Here is a 17,040-nt window from a genome sequence, read left to right as displayed (position 1 = left end):
CAGTTCATGAGAGGTCAGTTGTATTCACTTACATGCAAACATCTTTTGCAGTTGGTATTGTTTCCTTCATGATTGTTGTACAAACTAGGCTTTCTTAACTTAGTTTGAACTGACCAGCTTAATATTCAGGGGTAATACAGCGTAAGAATAGTAAGGAGACAAGTAATTCACACAAAAAAGTATGAAAGAAAAAAACCTTTATAAAACGTTTTGGCAATTTCACAATGAAAAGTGTAAGGTCACAATTATAAGAACGTATATGCGACAGGACAATTGAATGATAATGTTTCAGTGCTTGCCTGAACCGGCTTTGCTCATATCTTGAAAACAAGTAGCATAAGCATATTGCAGAAATATACAACAGTGTCAAATGCATGTTTTAATGCTTATATCTCTGATTCCATAAACAGCAAGAAAGGAGCTGGTCAGTAACAGCTAGATCACACAGAAGGCGAGGTAATGAAGGAATACTTGCATTTTAGTCCCTTTCAGTAACTTGGGATGCTGAAGGGATGCTGAAGCAGATGTTTCAACAATACAGAGACTGGGTTGGTGGGACTTGCTGGATTAATATGCTTTGCCCTCCCTTGCACTCTGGAAGAAACAGGTCCCAGGTAGGCAGGAGGAGCAGCCCCTCTACCTTAGTTTAAATTGCATAGCATCAATTACTTCCAAGCAAGCTTAGAGGATTGCACTGTAAGTCCTGAGTTCAATGGGGTTTACATCTTACATAAACGGGTATAGGATTGCAGGCTTTTAAGCACATAGTAACTGTTCTCCTTTGTCAAAGGTTGCTGCAGCCACAGTGGCTAAATGAAGTATCTGAGGTCAGCTGCCATAGTAAAACTCAATTTCCATGTTTGGAGGGCTATTGTATATGCTCTCTAGTCTGTAGAAGGCAGATTTATCAATTGACAGCTTTCCCATTTCAGTTTTATCACTTAGGTTTTTTTTCTTAACAACACTATTTACAGTTATGTGCTTGGGGGGGGGTTAAAGTCAATAAGGAATTTTTAATTAATTGCATATATGTTTGTTTCTTTTGTGATGCAAACAAGTATCAGGGCACAAAGTACCTCCTGAATGAAAAAGCAAATACTTCTAAAATAGGCACCACCTCTTATCTGTTAAAAAATCTGGCCAATTAAGCAAAATAAAACTTAGTGAAAATGTCTTATAAAAATTATGACTTGCTTTTGAGTAAACATGCATAAAATTCTGCATATTTGAATTTTCTGTGAACAGACCTTGTCTAAACCCATTATCTTAGCTGTAGGCAATGCTCAGCAGAAGATTCATACATGAAATTTACAAAAGCTGCATGTAGAATAAATGAATCTAACTACATTTTTTAGTGTTATATATACTCACTGGCATACTGAGATGGTTGCTGTATTTAGTTGTCATGGACGTGACTGTCTTCATACAGCAATTTGAGTCTGTCAGATGCTGACCAGTGCCAAATATTGTTTCAAAAATGTGGGTAAAGATAAAGGGTTACCTGACATGGAATAGAACAGCCTGAACCACATGGTGCTGCTTCACACAAATAAGAAACCATGCAGTCTAGCTTCCTCATACCACTGTTACAGCATTAGGAAACATGCTTCGCACAACCCTTTACCAAAACATTTGGTGATAATGATTCCAAGTTCCTTTACTGCAGTGGCTGCATTTGATGGTTTAGAGATTACATAGCTGAATTAGTTATTTTGCTCAATGAATCTGACAACAAATTATAGGATATAAATGTCTTAAGTTATTCACAATATCTTACAAAATTTGCCAAGCTAATGGACATTTTACTAACTGCAGGCAAGACAAAAGGAAGGGCCATCTAGTAATGATTTAGGGTTATTGTAAAAGGCATGATAAAATACTAAGGACGCGTCAGCTTTAGGGTCTTGTATTAAGGTGTGTTTGTAATACCTGTTGGTAAAACCATTTGGGAAATACTCTTTAAATTAGCTTTCCATTTTTTCCAGTGTATCTCTCAGCCACTCGGACAGCACAATTCTGCTCTGAGATTTAATTACAGATACTTTTCTTCTACCCTATCTCATTAAAATCTGACCCCTTCTCTCATTTTCCCTCACACCACCCCTTTCCATATACAAGATGGGTATAACTAGACATCATACAAGTTAAACAAAAAGGAAATCAATTTCCCTTTGAGGAGCACCAGGCTTTCATGATGGTAGGTAAGACACATTAATAGCTGCTAGCTGATGATTCATCTTTTTTAGCACCATTTGAAGAAGAAAAGGGGGAAAGCTAAGTTTATTCCAGGAATCCATCCTGTTTTCCTGGGTAGGTGGGGAGGAAGTTAAGTTATAAATAAAGCACTCACACTTCTACACACTTCATCTTGTTTGCTACACTTTTTGTATGCTGGAATCTCACACAACCTAGCACCAACACGGCAGCTCCCAAGTCTGTGCAAACACAGCCCCCCATACCAGTTTTTATGATGAAATGAAGTATCTTCAAACGACAACCCTCACCTTTGTGATGTAATTTAGACTTCAGAGCTATCACTGCTGCTGTGCCGCGTGGTCACAGTTTCATTACTGCTGGAATAGCCAGTGCAGGAATTTGCTTTCCCATTAGTAGAATGTCCCTTTCTCTTCAATAGGAAGATGATAATCAAAACCGTGCTGATCAGAAGCAGCAGCCCAGCTGCACCTCCGACAATAGGTACAATCCTGTCTTCCATGTCGCTTCCAGTAATTTCCAGGACCGGCTTCTCATACGGTTTACCTGGCGGGGACCAATCTTTCTGCTCAATAACAATTTTGTTAGACCGGTCAAGAGCTATGTGCTGGATGTTGGTGCCTCTATTCTTATCTGCACTGATATCTTGTGCAAGCGTAGGAGCATCTGAGATGGCTCTCCGACTGCGCCCAGAATGTGTAGCACCTGGGATTCCACTGGCTGAAGATAAAAAGTGATGGTACTCAACACTTCTCTTTCCAAGGCCTTTGTGGGAATTCTCACGTGACCGAACCATGTAGATAGTGTGGATGTACCATTCTCGACCTGCTGCTACCTGTTAAATTAAAAACACACATGGCAACTTTAAGCAAAATTAAGTTGCTAAATGCCTCCTAATCTCTCTGGGGCTCAAGATTTCAAATATGACTGTCATCCAGAGTACTGCTCCTGACATAAAAATAACATGACAATGCTATTTTGCATGGGAGGGGGGCAGAGTTTAACAACACAGTATGCAAACCTAAAACATGTTTTGTATACAGTCACTTGATTTAAGATGGAATGTTTGCAATCTATTCCAGGGAGTATTTGAAGGTGAGGATTTTGCATCCCTTGATCAATAACATTTAACTGTTTTAGTTATTTAGTTCCACTGACATGAAAAAAAAGATTTCATCATAAATAGGTTTGGATTGATGGTGCCAAAACTTGTCTTTCATGTAAATTTATATGACAACAAAGAAAGCAAAAAACGTTTTTGACAAAATTCCCAGAACACTTTTTTTTTTTAAAAAAAACACTGTTATGCATATGGCTGCGTTTCAAAAAACTGCAGGAGTTTTGAAAAATACCTTGCTTGTTAGGAAGTTAGTTTCCAACATACAAAAGTTCTGGAACAATATTGCTCTCAGAGGTTACCTGGAATAGCGGAGTCGACAACATGCTGAATCCATCAGACCCTGGCTGCTTTACCAAAGGATAACCATCTATGTGATCAACAGCGAGTTTTGCATTGAAGGCCATATTTCCAAACACTTTTGCCTGGGTATCAGGCTGAGCTTTATCCTAGAAGACAAAGAAACCAACACTGGTACATTATTACATTCATTATTTCAAACTTCTTGTATTAGGACTGTGCTGTAGTGTACCATGGTACATACCAGAATCTTGAATCTGTATAAGAGGGAAGGGGAGTCTGCTAGGCAACCATATTCCTTGTTATCTGGACTGTACTTGGGGACATACCCGTCAGCCCCAGTGCACAAAAACACCTTCTCGATGTTACAGATGAAAGAATCTCCTAAATTCTGGACAGGATCCACCATGACACGACCATAGATTTCAGAGCCTAGAAATATTTTTATAAAAAGTTATTTAGGAATACCATTGATACCCCTTACCTTCAAACGTAATCAGACCCCATACAGCAGACAATAGAAAAGTAGTAATATACAATATAGAAATAATTAACATTATTTATTTTACAATAAATGTAATTAAAAACATAAAATAAAATAAAATGTGTACAGTGGTACCTCGGGTTAAGTACTTAATTCGTTCCGGAGGTCCGTACTTAACCTGAAACTGTTCTTAACTTGAAGCACCACTTTAGCTAATGGGGCCTCCTGCTGCTGCTGCTGCTGTGCTGCCGGAGCACGATTTCTGTTCTCAACCTGAAGCAAAGTTCTTAACCTGAAGCACTATTTCTGGGTTAGTGGAGTATGTAACCTGAAGCGTATGTAACCTGAAGGGTATGTAGCCCGAGGTACCACTGTAAAGCAATTGTGCTCAATTTGCATGATGTACACAATGGTGCTAACCTTACTTGGTTAGCAAAGTAACTTTGCAATCAGGGTGGTAGAATCAGGCGTTCACTTACTGTGCTGACTAATTTTAAAGTGAATTTGCACAAGCTTATCTTGCTGAATGACTTCACATCAATCCTAGTTAAGCGTTCTCTGCATTTCTCAGAGATACAACCATCTTGTCAAGACTTGTTGAGTGCAACCCCACTTTTCCTCACCAGGGGGCAGCCCATATCCAACCACACAAGCCCAGTGGGTTCTGCATTATAGATGTTAATTACCGTAAGTACTGATCAAACAGATGGTTTTGTTTTCCTAGCAACAGTTTGAGTACGCGACGCATTATGAACACTATGACTCCTACTTTCTAATAGCAATTTCATTCAGGGACACTTTGTTCAATAACTTTCAAACTCAAGAAATTGTTCTTAAATACAACCACCCTTTAAAACACCCTTGAAGCCTAACCAGAGTTATTTTTCCTGGTAACTTTTATTAAAGCATCTTCTTCCTTCAAAATACACCTCCTTTTTCTATTCCCTTTTCACATTCTCAACTATGAAGTCATAACATTAGTCAAAGGTGGAGAATAATATTAAGAAGAAAGAACATTAATTGATCCTAACAGGATGCTAAAGGTAGCATGCCGGCATCTATATGTAAAGAGTAAATCTATTTTTTGCCTTCTGTGAATGCAACATCTGTTCCTTCTCCAAATCCCATGGAGCCATCAGACAGCCAGAGGTCCTTCTTTGACAACAGGAACATTTGGGTGTTTAGACTGAATTCAGCTGCTACCGGGTCACTGACCTATATAAAAAGAAAAAGAATCACTGTTTTGAAAGTCAGCTATTAGTTTCTCAATTTCAGTTCTTTCTGATGCTTGCTCAACATCAGTTTGCTTGCTTTAGCCCTTCAAATTTAAAACGGCTAATTTAAATGTGTATTTTATATTTAACTTTCTTTAGTAATTTTTCTTTTGAAATCTTTAAGATAATATTTTAGTTTCCTGTTAATTATGTTGCTTTGACTGTATACTTGAACTTATTTGGTAATGTTTTATTCTGGATTGTTTTATCTGATGTGTTAATGTGGGCATAAACCACTTTGAGATTTTTCTTCTTAAAATTATAAAGCAGTATAGAAATGAAAATAGCAACAATAACAACCTCTTTGCACAAGAGCAGAGTCTGTGCAAGCAGATTGAATCCATTAACCCATTTATTAGAAGAAACACACTTTAATCAGAAAGTTCTATTCATAATATAGTGCAGAAGTCTTGAAGACAACCATAATGAGTGAGACCAGTGGTCCACCTAGGCTTGTATTATCTATGCTGAACAGCAGTAGCTTCTGAAGACTCAGGCTAAGATCCTTCCCATCACTTCCTTACTTCATTCCTTTAACTGGTGATTTGGGCATTGATCCTGGGGCCTTCTGCATATAAACCACTACTAATGAATTATGCCCCTCTTCTTCCCATTCATTAGGCTCAGTATAGCTTTTAAATCTTGGCTGATCCCTCCCATCTTATGGCACTTCCAGGAGAAGGATTTTGGGCCAAAAGCTCACAAACCACTAAAGGACTGTGCTAGTTTTGATGCTCAAGGCAGCTGGTTAAAAATGAGAGACCAAGGACCAGCAAGACACCATCAGTGGTACAGTCCAAATCAGTTACTACAATGCATCCCTCTTGTGCTAGCTAGTAGCTCTTCACTGAAGTGCCCTCTCTTCTACTTCAAGAGTGGAAAGGGACATGGAGCTGCTGCCCAAAGTGGTGGGCATGTCAAATGAGCTCTTCTCTTTCCCTGTAACCATCCGCAATCCTTCCCAGCCAAGTGATATGGAGAAGACACAGGGAAACATAGCACACAGATAAGTGTGCCTAAATTATGGGAAGAGAGGAAAATCACAGGGCTGTGATTTTCAAAGGCAGGCTTGACTCAAGTGGGACATCAAATTCCACACCCAAGTTTAGCACTACAGTCAATGGCAAAGAAGATTGGTTGTATCCAATAGCGGCTTAGCGCAAGAACCTTGGCAAAATGGGGTCTCTCATCTGGTGCTTTGGCTAGCTCAAAGTCACCATTGGATACATCCCACTTTAAACATCTGTAAATTTAAACATTAATTCTGCTCCCGACTCTTCACCCCAAGTTGGTGGATTTTTAAATATTCAGGACCAGCTCTTCTAAGTCAGTGGAAAATAAAAAATACAGTATGTAAAACTAGTTCAGACTCTACTACTGATGAGCTGCACAAGTAAACAATTTAGTTCAATTTAATTGCCAAGGGAGTGTGCATGATGTCCCAGATAAATGCAGTCAAAATACTTTGTTGAGAGCATTAAACACAAGAGAGGTTTTACCTGCTGGAACCTGATATCTAGATCAAAGGTGATTGGCTCCCGGGGGCTACAAATGACAGGCTGGGTATATTCTTGGCTGGGTGCAGCAATACAGGGGATAAGTTTCACAGTGTAAGTACCCGAATAGTCACGTACCTACAATAAGGGGTGCAAGATCAGAATATGAAGTTTTTGTTTAAAAGTGCTTTAGTTTAATACATGCGCGCACACACACACACACACACACACAACAGAAAGATAGTACATTTGTCAATGGACTCTTTAGCATAATACTGCTTCACTTGGCTGTTTAAATTCATCTGTTTTGGGCATCTACTTTTTAAGAATCATGGTGGCTGCTTCTGAGCAGAGCATCAGCTGCTTCTACTCAGCAGATGACTCACTGATTCTGACACCCACCCACATCATGCAACTCTTTTTGTTTTCCTACAATCCTAAAGTGCAACCCCACGGAACTCAATGGGATGTACTTCTGAGCAAACATGTTTAGGGCTGGATATGCTTAGGATTCAAGAAAGGGCTTAAAAGATTGGTGTTCATTTCTGTCTGCATCCACAGCTGGCAGGTTATTTTATATTTTAATTAAGGTGAAACCATTATTATGGCTTTCCTTCTAGCAGTAAGAATCACAGGTGACTGAAGTTCTCATTCGAAACCAATGTTGAGGCTGACATATCTTTGGTATATAAATCTTCCACTATCTCATCATTTATTTGCATTTCGCTTTTCTCCCCCAAAAGGAAGCCCAAAGTAGCTTACAACATAAAAAACCCCAAATACATACAAAGCAAAGGACCCAATACCCCAAAAATCTGAAAATAAAAGAACTACAATAAGTCTATATGATAACCTTTAAATTCAATACTTAAGAAAACACCAGTTCAGTTAATAAAGAATAAAAAGTACTGATGATTTTTTTTTTGGAATTGAGAAAATTTTACATTTCAGATTCCAAGAGGCACTGTGTGAATTGGGCATAACTTTCTCCATAGTTTGTGCCCAGCAGGGGACACTGTAATGGTGTTGAATTTGGAGGAGTGATGTCCATACATGTAATCAGACATGAAGCTTGCTGGGTAGCAAAATGCTGGACAAAATATGCAGATGTGTTGGTTTTGGAGAACACACAATCTATCAGCTTAACCAATCATAGAGTTGTAAGAACAATGTATTATGTAACAGCCACAAGCCTCCCCGCCCCCCTCGAAAGGTACCACAGAAAACTGCATTGTTGGCACTCACAGCAAAATCTGAGACAAATTTCCATTGCTGCATAGGCTGGTGGAAGGTTTGTTCACTTTGAGAAAGGCTGAGTGTAAATGTGAGGCCAGGGTGATCGGCAGACATCACCATTGATAACAAAGAAGTACCTGTCAAGGAAAAGGACACGTTTTTATGATAGAATGAATGTTGCCATCCAGCACACAGTGGCACACAAGGGCTTCTTATGATCTCTGAAAAGAAATATTTCACTTCTCTTTGATCACAAAAAGCAAAACAAAATCTCCACCAAAAAGAATAAGGAGAATTTAAGATGCATTGCATACCTAAGGTAGAAAGCAAAAAGCTAATCTTACCTGGGTGGGACATCACAAATTGCCCTCTGAATCGAATCTCAGTCCTAAAGTAGACGACAAGCCGCCCTTCATCATTGATCTGCATGCTGGTTGGGTAGAGGGAGCCTAAATTCAAACAACCATTGTCATTACTATATACAAAAAGGTATTAAAGCTTTGCTACTTGTAGCATTTGAGAATATCAGGTGCTATGTACATCCCAGTTTACTGTGATTTTCAGATTGTTTGATTTCAGTGGAATAACTCTATTTGCAAACATGGGGTACCAATCTCCTCTGGGCAAAATTTTCATGTTTCCCCACCAAAACAATATACTGGTACAATTTTGGAGGAGTACACAGAGAGTGCTGAAGGTGATGAATAAATTATTTGTAATAATAATAAAAAGTAAAATGTACTCAACATTGTAAACCCAGGGGCAGGGGCTGCCATTATTGGTCTTTGTGAGCCATTCTGGAAACCCTATTTCAGCTGAAAAGTAGATAAAAATGCTTCAATTAAAGAAGAACTGAGCAAAATCACCTTGGAGCTCAGCTTCTGGTGGGCTTCCTATGCCATCCTTCCAAAGAATGGCAGTATCATACACAAAGGTGAGCTTGAGCTCAGACTGCAAGTCAAAGTGCTGCCATCCTCCAACAGCAGCCGGGGAATGGAAGACGTAGGAGACATACAGGGGCACTCGCAGAGTCACATACGACTGGACCAGATTTAACACCTGCAAAACACCATAGTATTTGGTTATGCTATGTTCAGATTGCATCCTGAGAAGTCAATTTCACAACCATTCTGGGAATGGTATTAAGTCTCATCCTCATTCCGTCCTGAGTTGGTGAGTTTGACAGATGTTCTGAGTGTGTGTATGTACATGTTGGCTCCTGAACAAACTTCACCGGCTTTGATTAGAAATCCACTTTGATGATTTATGAATGAATTGCAGCTTGTGTTGAAGTGTGAGAGAACGAAGCATGGATCAAATCCAAGCCGGCAGGCAGACAGGCAAACACTCTTGCTGGCTTCTGAGATGCAACCCTGGCAAAGAACACAAACACCCTGGAATTGACTTGACAGTCATCCCAAAGTGTAATCTGGAGTTACAGCTAAGTCCCTATTATAGGATTAAGTTGATACTAACAGTCTCACAATTGTTTGTGACCTCCAATGCATTCCGGTCCAACTTTTTGGAAGTGAATGGGTAATGATTAAGCTCTTGAAATGGTCATTTAAAGAAACAACAATGCAGATAGTTTGGGGAAGTTAAACTGAAGCTTGCTTCCCATTTCCCCTTTACTTAACTTTCAGCACTGATAACAAATCACATGGCAGTTAAGAAATGGGCCAGTCAAAAGTCCAGCCATTAATAAATACATGCTATGACTTGCTCAGAATCCAAACAATAAGAAACACCCAATAATGAAAGTAGTCTCTCAGCCTTTGATCAAAATTAAAATGCAACTCAAATCCTTACTGACTTGCCCTATCGATTATGCTGGATTCCCAACTTCTATCATTCCATGGGAATTGGAGTCCAGTAACATCTGGGCAGCCACAGATTTCCCAACCTTGATATGACAAGTAAATGATCCTAATTTTATTTCAATTATCATCAACAAAAAATTCAAGATGCTCTTGTCTAGCCCATTATGCCATGCTTACTGCATGCACAATGATGTTAAGAGCGGTGACTCCTGACAGGTGGAAGACATCTTTAAGCCTCCATGGACCAACAGGCCAGGGTTCCCACCTGCATGACTGTTTCAACTATGTTTTACTCAGAGTAAACCTAACTGAGCCAGGTCCATTCATTTCAAAAGGAGCACTCTGAGTAAAATTTAGTTGAAACAATACTACTGCTGCTGCTTTTAATGACTGAACAGTTATTTTCTTTTATTGTTATGTTTTTCTTCTTGTTGTTGTGCTATGACTACTATAAATAAAATAATGAATGAATAAATAATGTTAACCCATTCACTACAATGTGATATTTCATCTTCCTTGAACTTGCAAGATAAAATCCCACGTTGCAGTGATACACTTACTGCAATGAATGTGCTGTCAACACAGGCATCTTTTACTTGTGTGTAAGCAGCACATAAGAGACGCGGGTGGTGCTGTGCGTTAAACCACAGAGCCTAGGACCTGCCGATCGGAAGGTTGGCGGTTCGAATCCCCGTGACGGGGTGAGCTCCCGTTGCTCGGTCCCTGCTCCTGCCAACCTAGCAGTTTGGAAGCACGTCAAAGTGCAAGTAGATAAATAGGTACTGCTCCGGCAGGAAGGTAAATGGCGTTTCCGTGCGCTGCTCTGGTTCACCAGAAGTGGCTTAGTTATGCTGGCCACATGACCTGGAAGCTGTACGCCGGCTCCCTCGGCCAATAAAGCGAGATGAGCGCCGCAACCCCAGAGTCGTCCACGATTGGATCTAATGGTCAGGGGTCCCTTTACCCTTTACCTTTTAAGCAGCACATAAATGGAAATCTTTGCTTCTCTCTCTGAAAGTGGCTCCACATGTATTTCATGGCAAAGTCGCTTTTGAAATTCAAGGGACAAGGGCTTATCATGTGGTGAAAAGGTTTGTGTCCTTCACACAAAAATCCAATGTACACATATAGCATGCAACTGCCACACAGTTTAAAAGATGAGCATGTATGCTCACTAACGAGCATCATGTTATGGTCCTACTGATTAACTTAATTGCATATGAAATAGAACGTGCCTGCGTCTGAGTCTGGGAATCCTTTGTAAAAGTCCAAGCCTTGTTGCTAGGCAGCTTCAAGCTACAAGATGCTAAACCCTTGTGTGTGTTCTCTAGAGGTGCTGCTAGAGGAGGGAGGCTGAGTTAATGAGCAGAGTCCAGATGGGGGTGACTGGGCAGAGGTGACTAACAGGGGAGCATATGCATTTGGAAACAACCAACAGCTGAACTACATACAGAACTATTTTGCTACAACTGTCATGAATTTTAAAGAAGGGGCAGGGAAACCACTAGAAACCTTTGTGTGTGGTATGAGCCAACATGACCGCACAAGCGAGTTTTTGACACTCTTCATTTTGCTTTCCTTACAGTTTTACAATAATAGTTGGTTTCAATACAAGATGCTGAGTTACCAGTCAGCAGCTTTTACTAATCAAGGGAATGTTGTAAGGATTTAAGTTGGGAATAAGTCAGCTTAAAGATAGATGAGATCAATCATTCATTAGTTTTCACATGAGGGCTCTCTAGAAGACTGTGTCTGTATTAGTGCAAATCAGTATACCATTCCCTCATCAGGAGCACACTGTGTGCCAGACCTCACTCTTGCCTGCCCAGCAAGTGACTGTGATGTCCATGTCACTGCAGTGCTGTTTATGCAGTGAGCTCCCATGCCACATCCATCTTGGTTACTGAGGTGAGCAGTGTTCGTCATAAATCAAATAGTGTTTCTAATGAGGTCATGCAAAGTATTTGAAAGTCACTGCACATGACTGCCATGCTGTTTGTGGCAGTTTCTTGGAGCCCAGCAAATGGGAATGTTAGACTTGTGTGGAAGAAGCAAAACCTACATTGGGCCACTATTCCTGTAAAGGAGGTCTGTGATAATTGGCAAATCAGGGAGGGGCCGTAGCTCAATGGCCATGCACATTATCTGCATTCAAAAATCCCAGAAAGCTCCAACTTCCGCCCTCTGCCCCCAGTAAATAAATACTGGACCCGTCTCTGTCTCCAGATTTCAAATATTTTAGCTAGAAGGGTTGGAAAAGATCTCCATATGATGCACCAGAACGCTGCAGCTAGTTAGAGATGGATGGGTCAATGATGAACTCAATATAAGTTAGCTTCATGTGTTCACGGCAGGCTCTGCTCTGAATAAATGAGAACGAAACCTGATTGGCGTAAGAAAGCACAGCTGGCACAGGTGCAAGCTATAAAAACAAAACCAGACGCAGCTACCACAAGCAGGTAGCTGTTTGTACCAGTTTTCAGCCAGGCTGTCATGCTGTACCTAATCTGAAGGTACCGTAACAAGTATATGCACTCAACAAGTGTGCCTGTATAACCAGGATCAGAGTTAAGTGCTAAAGGCAATTCAGATTTAGCAAGCTCTGTATTAACCTGGTTCCAGCGCACTGACCTGTGGCTAACAGTAGAGAGTGGTTTAATAGGACAGATAAACAAGGAAGCTTGCAGCCACCAACGGAGTGGCATGGAAGTACAAGGTTCAAAATGTAACATCTTAGGCTTCTGTGTTTGCCAGGGAAGAGCAGGCCAAAGCTCCTCTGAAATCTTGGCGTGGATCATTATGAGCTTGGCACTAGCCTCCACTTTCACCCAAACTGACCTGGCAGTGGAGATGCCAAATACCAGCACCAGGGGGCTTCATTATACCTGACACAGCTGTGCTCCAGAAACCAGATTCCTTGGGAAATGTAGTTTCTTAGGGCACCCGAGTCTTAGGAACACTAAGAAAAGTATTTTTTCAAGAAGCCTTGATTTTCAATCTTGTGCAACCCCATCCCCCTGACTATTTCAGTGTGCCACAGAGATGTCTTAAGAAATCCTCAATGATGACATTTTGCCAAGCAAATTAATTTCCGACAGAAGAGTTGCTATTTGGTGTTTAAACTCAACCTGTTATAAGATATGGACCATTAATAACAACACGGGTGGTATTGGAAATGCATCAAGCATTGCACAGAAAAGCAAAACACGAAAGGAAACTAAATCCCACTTCCACAAACCCGTTAAGTACAGTCATGGAGCAGATGCCAACATACCCTTCAGCTGCCATATAAAACTCAATTATCGCCTCATGGCTTCCATAGAGATGTGCTCAGTGGCAGAGCTCGCCCATTTAAATGAGTCGGGCAGCGAGGGATGTAAAAGACCTCACCCACAATAGCCACCGCCATTCGGAGCAGATAAATGGATAAATAAGGCTAGATAGGTGAATAGTTTGTCTTTGTATAAAGACAGCTTCCCAAGTTCCCATGCTGCAAACTCAAGTGCATGCAACTGGGAATAATGCTAGCATTTTCTTTTCAGTTACATAGGCTTGCTTTTCATGCACGCAGCATACCTGACCATCTGTGCCAATGGAGCCACTGCAGTCAGTAAGCAGTTCTGACATGTCATAGTAGCTGTTAAACTCCCACAGGCAGGCTTCCAGATTGAGGTTACGGTAGAAACGCAAGGTCTTGGCAGATCGCACAGCGCTGCTGTACTGGTAGGGTGAAGTTTCTCCAATCACTTCTGGGTTCTTGGTGTCCTCTGTGATGAATCCGTAAGTTGTTTCAATTTCGTTATAATCCAAGAGGTTTGAGCACTTGTGATTGCCTACACGAGTGCCATCAGGGCTAAGAGTCAGCTCAAAGTTGGACAAAGGTCTAGTTGATATAACTGGCAACATCCCTGAAAATAGAAGAACATGCAAGACAAGCCATATAAAGCAACCTGTTTTGCACAGTGGACAACCATGAGAATTCCACAGGCAGGGACAAAGCTGTCTCCCGTTCTTCCCTAACAACTGGTACATTCAGGGGCAGGATAGCATCACAACTAGTACCACTGGTAGCCTTATCTCCATGAATTTTTAACCCATTTAAGTTGGTGGTCACCATCCCACTTTGAGATAGTGAATCCAAGTGTTTAACTATTAGCTGTGTGAATAAGTACCTCCTCTTTGTTTTGAATCACCAGTCATGTGATTGGGATGACAGATAGTGCTGCACCAGTTCTTGTTCAGTATTAATCAAATGCACGTGTCTACTACTTACCATCCATATGAGGCATTGTAACTGTTAATTTGATCAGGTTGGAATAGTCAGGATCATCAGGACCTGTGTAACGTATTCTGGCTGAGAAAGGTTCTGCTCCGACCGTTCCTGGTATACGGGGCTGACACAAACCTACGTGGGAAAGGGCAAAAGGTTGATTAAAAACAAAGTGAGAGTAATTCTGCTTCATCTTTCCTTGGAAGAACCAAATTTATAAATGCTGATACTTTGAAAACACAAGTAATCTTATGGTTGACATAATATACTCTTGATTTGATTGTGAAGCCAACACTATTGGGCACAGCCCCAGTTTACCTGAGTGGTAGCAGCAGCAGGGGCCCTTTTTGTTCCATGCAGCAGCACCCCCCCCCAATTCAATAGGACAGGAACCAGTATGGGATGAAGCTTTCCTCTACCTCCACAGGAAAGACAGAAGCTATAATATGCATCACAGAAGCATTGGATTGGCGCCATCTTGGTCTCTCATTCACAGGAACTGCTGTATGGACTGAGATTGCCCTTTTATTTCACTTCCTGATGATGAAACTAAGTTATATTGGGCCTGTGCCTGCTCCCCACCTACCCACAAGTATGATCCATATACTCATCCATATATGATTAGAACATCCAGTTCCAGCAGGTTGCAGAGCCGACATGTGAGAACAGAGCTCTTTGCTTTGATTATGGAACTTGCCTACTTTATAGTTTCAGCTGCAAGATGTAAGGAAACCCTTGGTGGAAGTGCAAAATATGATAACAGGACAAAATATGTGATGGGCTACAACCAAGGTTTGCCCTCTGGTTTACAGCTTGTAGTTCAGCAGGGGAAATGAAACATAAGCCAGAGGTTGGATGACATGCTCAGTCAAACCATGGCTTGGCTCAGCACATCGGCAAAACGGCCATAACATCCCTGCATGCAAAGTCACTGATTTCCATAGCCTTTCCACCCATTTCATTAAGGTGAAAGCGCTACAAGAAGCAGGCATATACTATACAACTTTGCAGAGGATGAGAACCTCAGGACTGGATCTGAATGTGGCCCTCCAAGCTTTTCTATTTGGCCCCCAAACTTTCCCCAGAATAGACCCCCCTCCCCAACCACATCCCCTACATCCCGTGCTTCACATCCGGTGTGTGTGTCCTTGAACTATGAAAAAGCCCTTTGAAACAAACATCTATTTCAGCTTCACAAAAACCTCTAGATTTTACTTCATTCATGAAGACTTTCTGCTTCCTTACCTTCTCCTCTGTTTATTGTGTAAATTGGGCTCAGTAATTCTAAACCCACATCTCCATTGGCATTGACAGCACGTGCTGCACACTGGACCCTCGAACCAGCCTGGAAATATATGGAGTCCAAGGCAATGGACTTGGTGTTGGTGAAGAAGGTGTTGGAGTCCACTTCTCGCATGGGACTGGTAACCCCATCACTGCCACTTGGAGCGCTGACAAGCCAGCGATACAAAGTCAGCGTGTCATTGATGTTTTCAGCAGCACAAATAGATCCAGTCTTGTCATAATCTGAATATTTGGGGTTGCATGCCTGAAGTTAAATAGAAACATACAATGAATCCATTGAGTTATATCTAAACATGCTCCAGGAAAGTAAATAATTCAGATCAAATTCTAAGTAAAATGTATTTTTCCTCATGTTGCATTAGTATTTAAGAAGTTCATTTTTTTTTCTTGCTACTGGTTTCATCACCATAGATGCTGCATTTTAGTTTCATAATAATTGAGGAATTGAATCTTAATGTGTGTGGCATATAAAATTAACAGTCTGATACTGTGGAAAGCAGTCAGTTTATCACAGCTCAGATGCCTTCCAGGTGCTTGGAAGGAAAAGAAACCTGTGTCATATAATATATGTAAATCATACCATGCATTAGCTAAAGTCAGAAAAAAGGCAGGAACTGAAGTTCATTTCTTCTTGTGCTTTCATCCAATTGTGAGCCAGGGCTTGAAAGTTTAATAAGTTTAAACTGGCCTCAGTTTCCCAAAACAGAAAAGTAAGAACCTGGATAGGATACAACCTCTATGGACGGCTCATTGAGTGGTATTGAGCATCTTACTATCTCTTTACATCAGTTTTCTACCTGTGAAATGGGAGTAAAAGTGACTCATCTCACGGGCATGCAAAATGAAGATCATAATATGCTCTGAAAACTGAAACTGCTATAAAATGCCAAATATCAGTTCTCGAGAAATGAGGTGTGTAATTCTAAGTACTGAAACTGAATGCATGCCTTAAGCCTCCAGGAGAGCTAAGGAGATTATAGAATCACAGAGTCATAGAACTGTAGAGTTGGAAGGGAACCCAAGTGTCATCTAGTCCAACCCCCTGCAATGCAGGAATCTCAACTGAAGCATCCATGACAGATGGCCATCCAACCTCTGCCTAAAAACCTCCAAGGAAGGAGAGTCCACCACCTCCCAAGGGGATCCATGCCACTGTTTTACACATCCAGAAAGTGTTCACTTCCCAGCTAGTAGCAGACCTTTAGAAAATATAATCTGGAGAAGAGCTGGCAGAGCAGAGCATACCGTTACACACACAACAGGGTAGCCAGTTGGAGGCTGGGGGTTTCCTTTGCTTTTAGCAGTGTCGTCATACAGCAAGAGAGAGACAACCTGGGGCACAGCTGGGAAAGTCACATCTGCCACACTGTCCATTTCTTCAATGTACACAATAGCTTTGTTCATCTGAAAGGAAAGGCAGAAAAGAAGGTTCCATCTGCAGGCATGCTGCTTCTACTGCAAACTTTTATACTGCAACCTTTGCAAGATGGAGCAGAAAAGTTCCTTTCCACTGGAGTAAGGAAA

At 41.0% G+C, this 17,040-nt stretch overlaps 1 protein-coding gene across 2 annotated transcripts in view; it reads right to left on the bottom strand.

The window, feature by feature from the left end:
• Positions 1 to 180: 180 nt before the first annotated feature.
• FREM3 (FRAS1 related extracellular matrix 3) overlaps positions 181 to 17,040 on the bottom strand; it is an 82,297-nt gene continuing 65,437 nt past the window's right edge. Inside the window, exons 13-25 of one of the 2 annotated variants that reach the window (XR_014552290.1) lie at positions 16,762 to 16,920; positions 15,457 to 15,760; positions 14,215 to 14,346; positions 13,518 to 13,849; positions 8,988 to 9,180; positions 8,466 to 8,570; positions 8,131 to 8,258; positions 6,889 to 7,023; positions 5,204 to 5,330; positions 3,876 to 4,063; positions 3,634 to 3,780; positions 2,013 to 3,049; positions 181 to 1,929 (exon numbers count right to left, since the gene is read on the bottom strand). Coding sequence is in view for 1 of the 2 variants with exons in the window: in XM_083631523.1 (XP_083487649.1) it covers positions 2,519 to 3,049; positions 3,634 to 3,780; positions 3,876 to 4,063; positions 5,204 to 5,330; positions 6,889 to 7,023; positions 8,131 to 8,258; positions 8,466 to 8,570; positions 8,988 to 9,180; positions 13,518 to 13,849; positions 14,215 to 14,346; positions 15,457 to 15,760; positions 16,762 to 16,920 (2,481 nt within the window). In the remaining variant the exon portion in view is untranslated. Of the gene's footprint in view, positions 3,050 to 3,633; positions 3,781 to 3,875; positions 4,064 to 5,203; positions 5,331 to 6,888; positions 7,024 to 8,130; positions 8,259 to 8,465; positions 8,571 to 8,987; positions 9,181 to 13,517; positions 13,850 to 14,214; positions 14,347 to 15,456; positions 15,761 to 16,761; positions 16,921 to 17,040 lie in introns of both variants that reach the window. The other variant, XM_083631523.1, reaches the window with a different exon arrangement.

This window comes from Podarcis filfolensis, assembly GCF_964270895.1.
Source record: "Podarcis filfolensis genome assembly, chromosome: 9".
NCBI classification, from domain to species: Eukaryota; Metazoa; Chordata; class Lepidosauria; order Squamata; family Lacertidae; genus Podarcis; species Podarcis filfolensis.
Note: the sequence above shows the minus strand (reverse complement) of the source record. Positions and strands in the feature narration are given on the sequence as shown.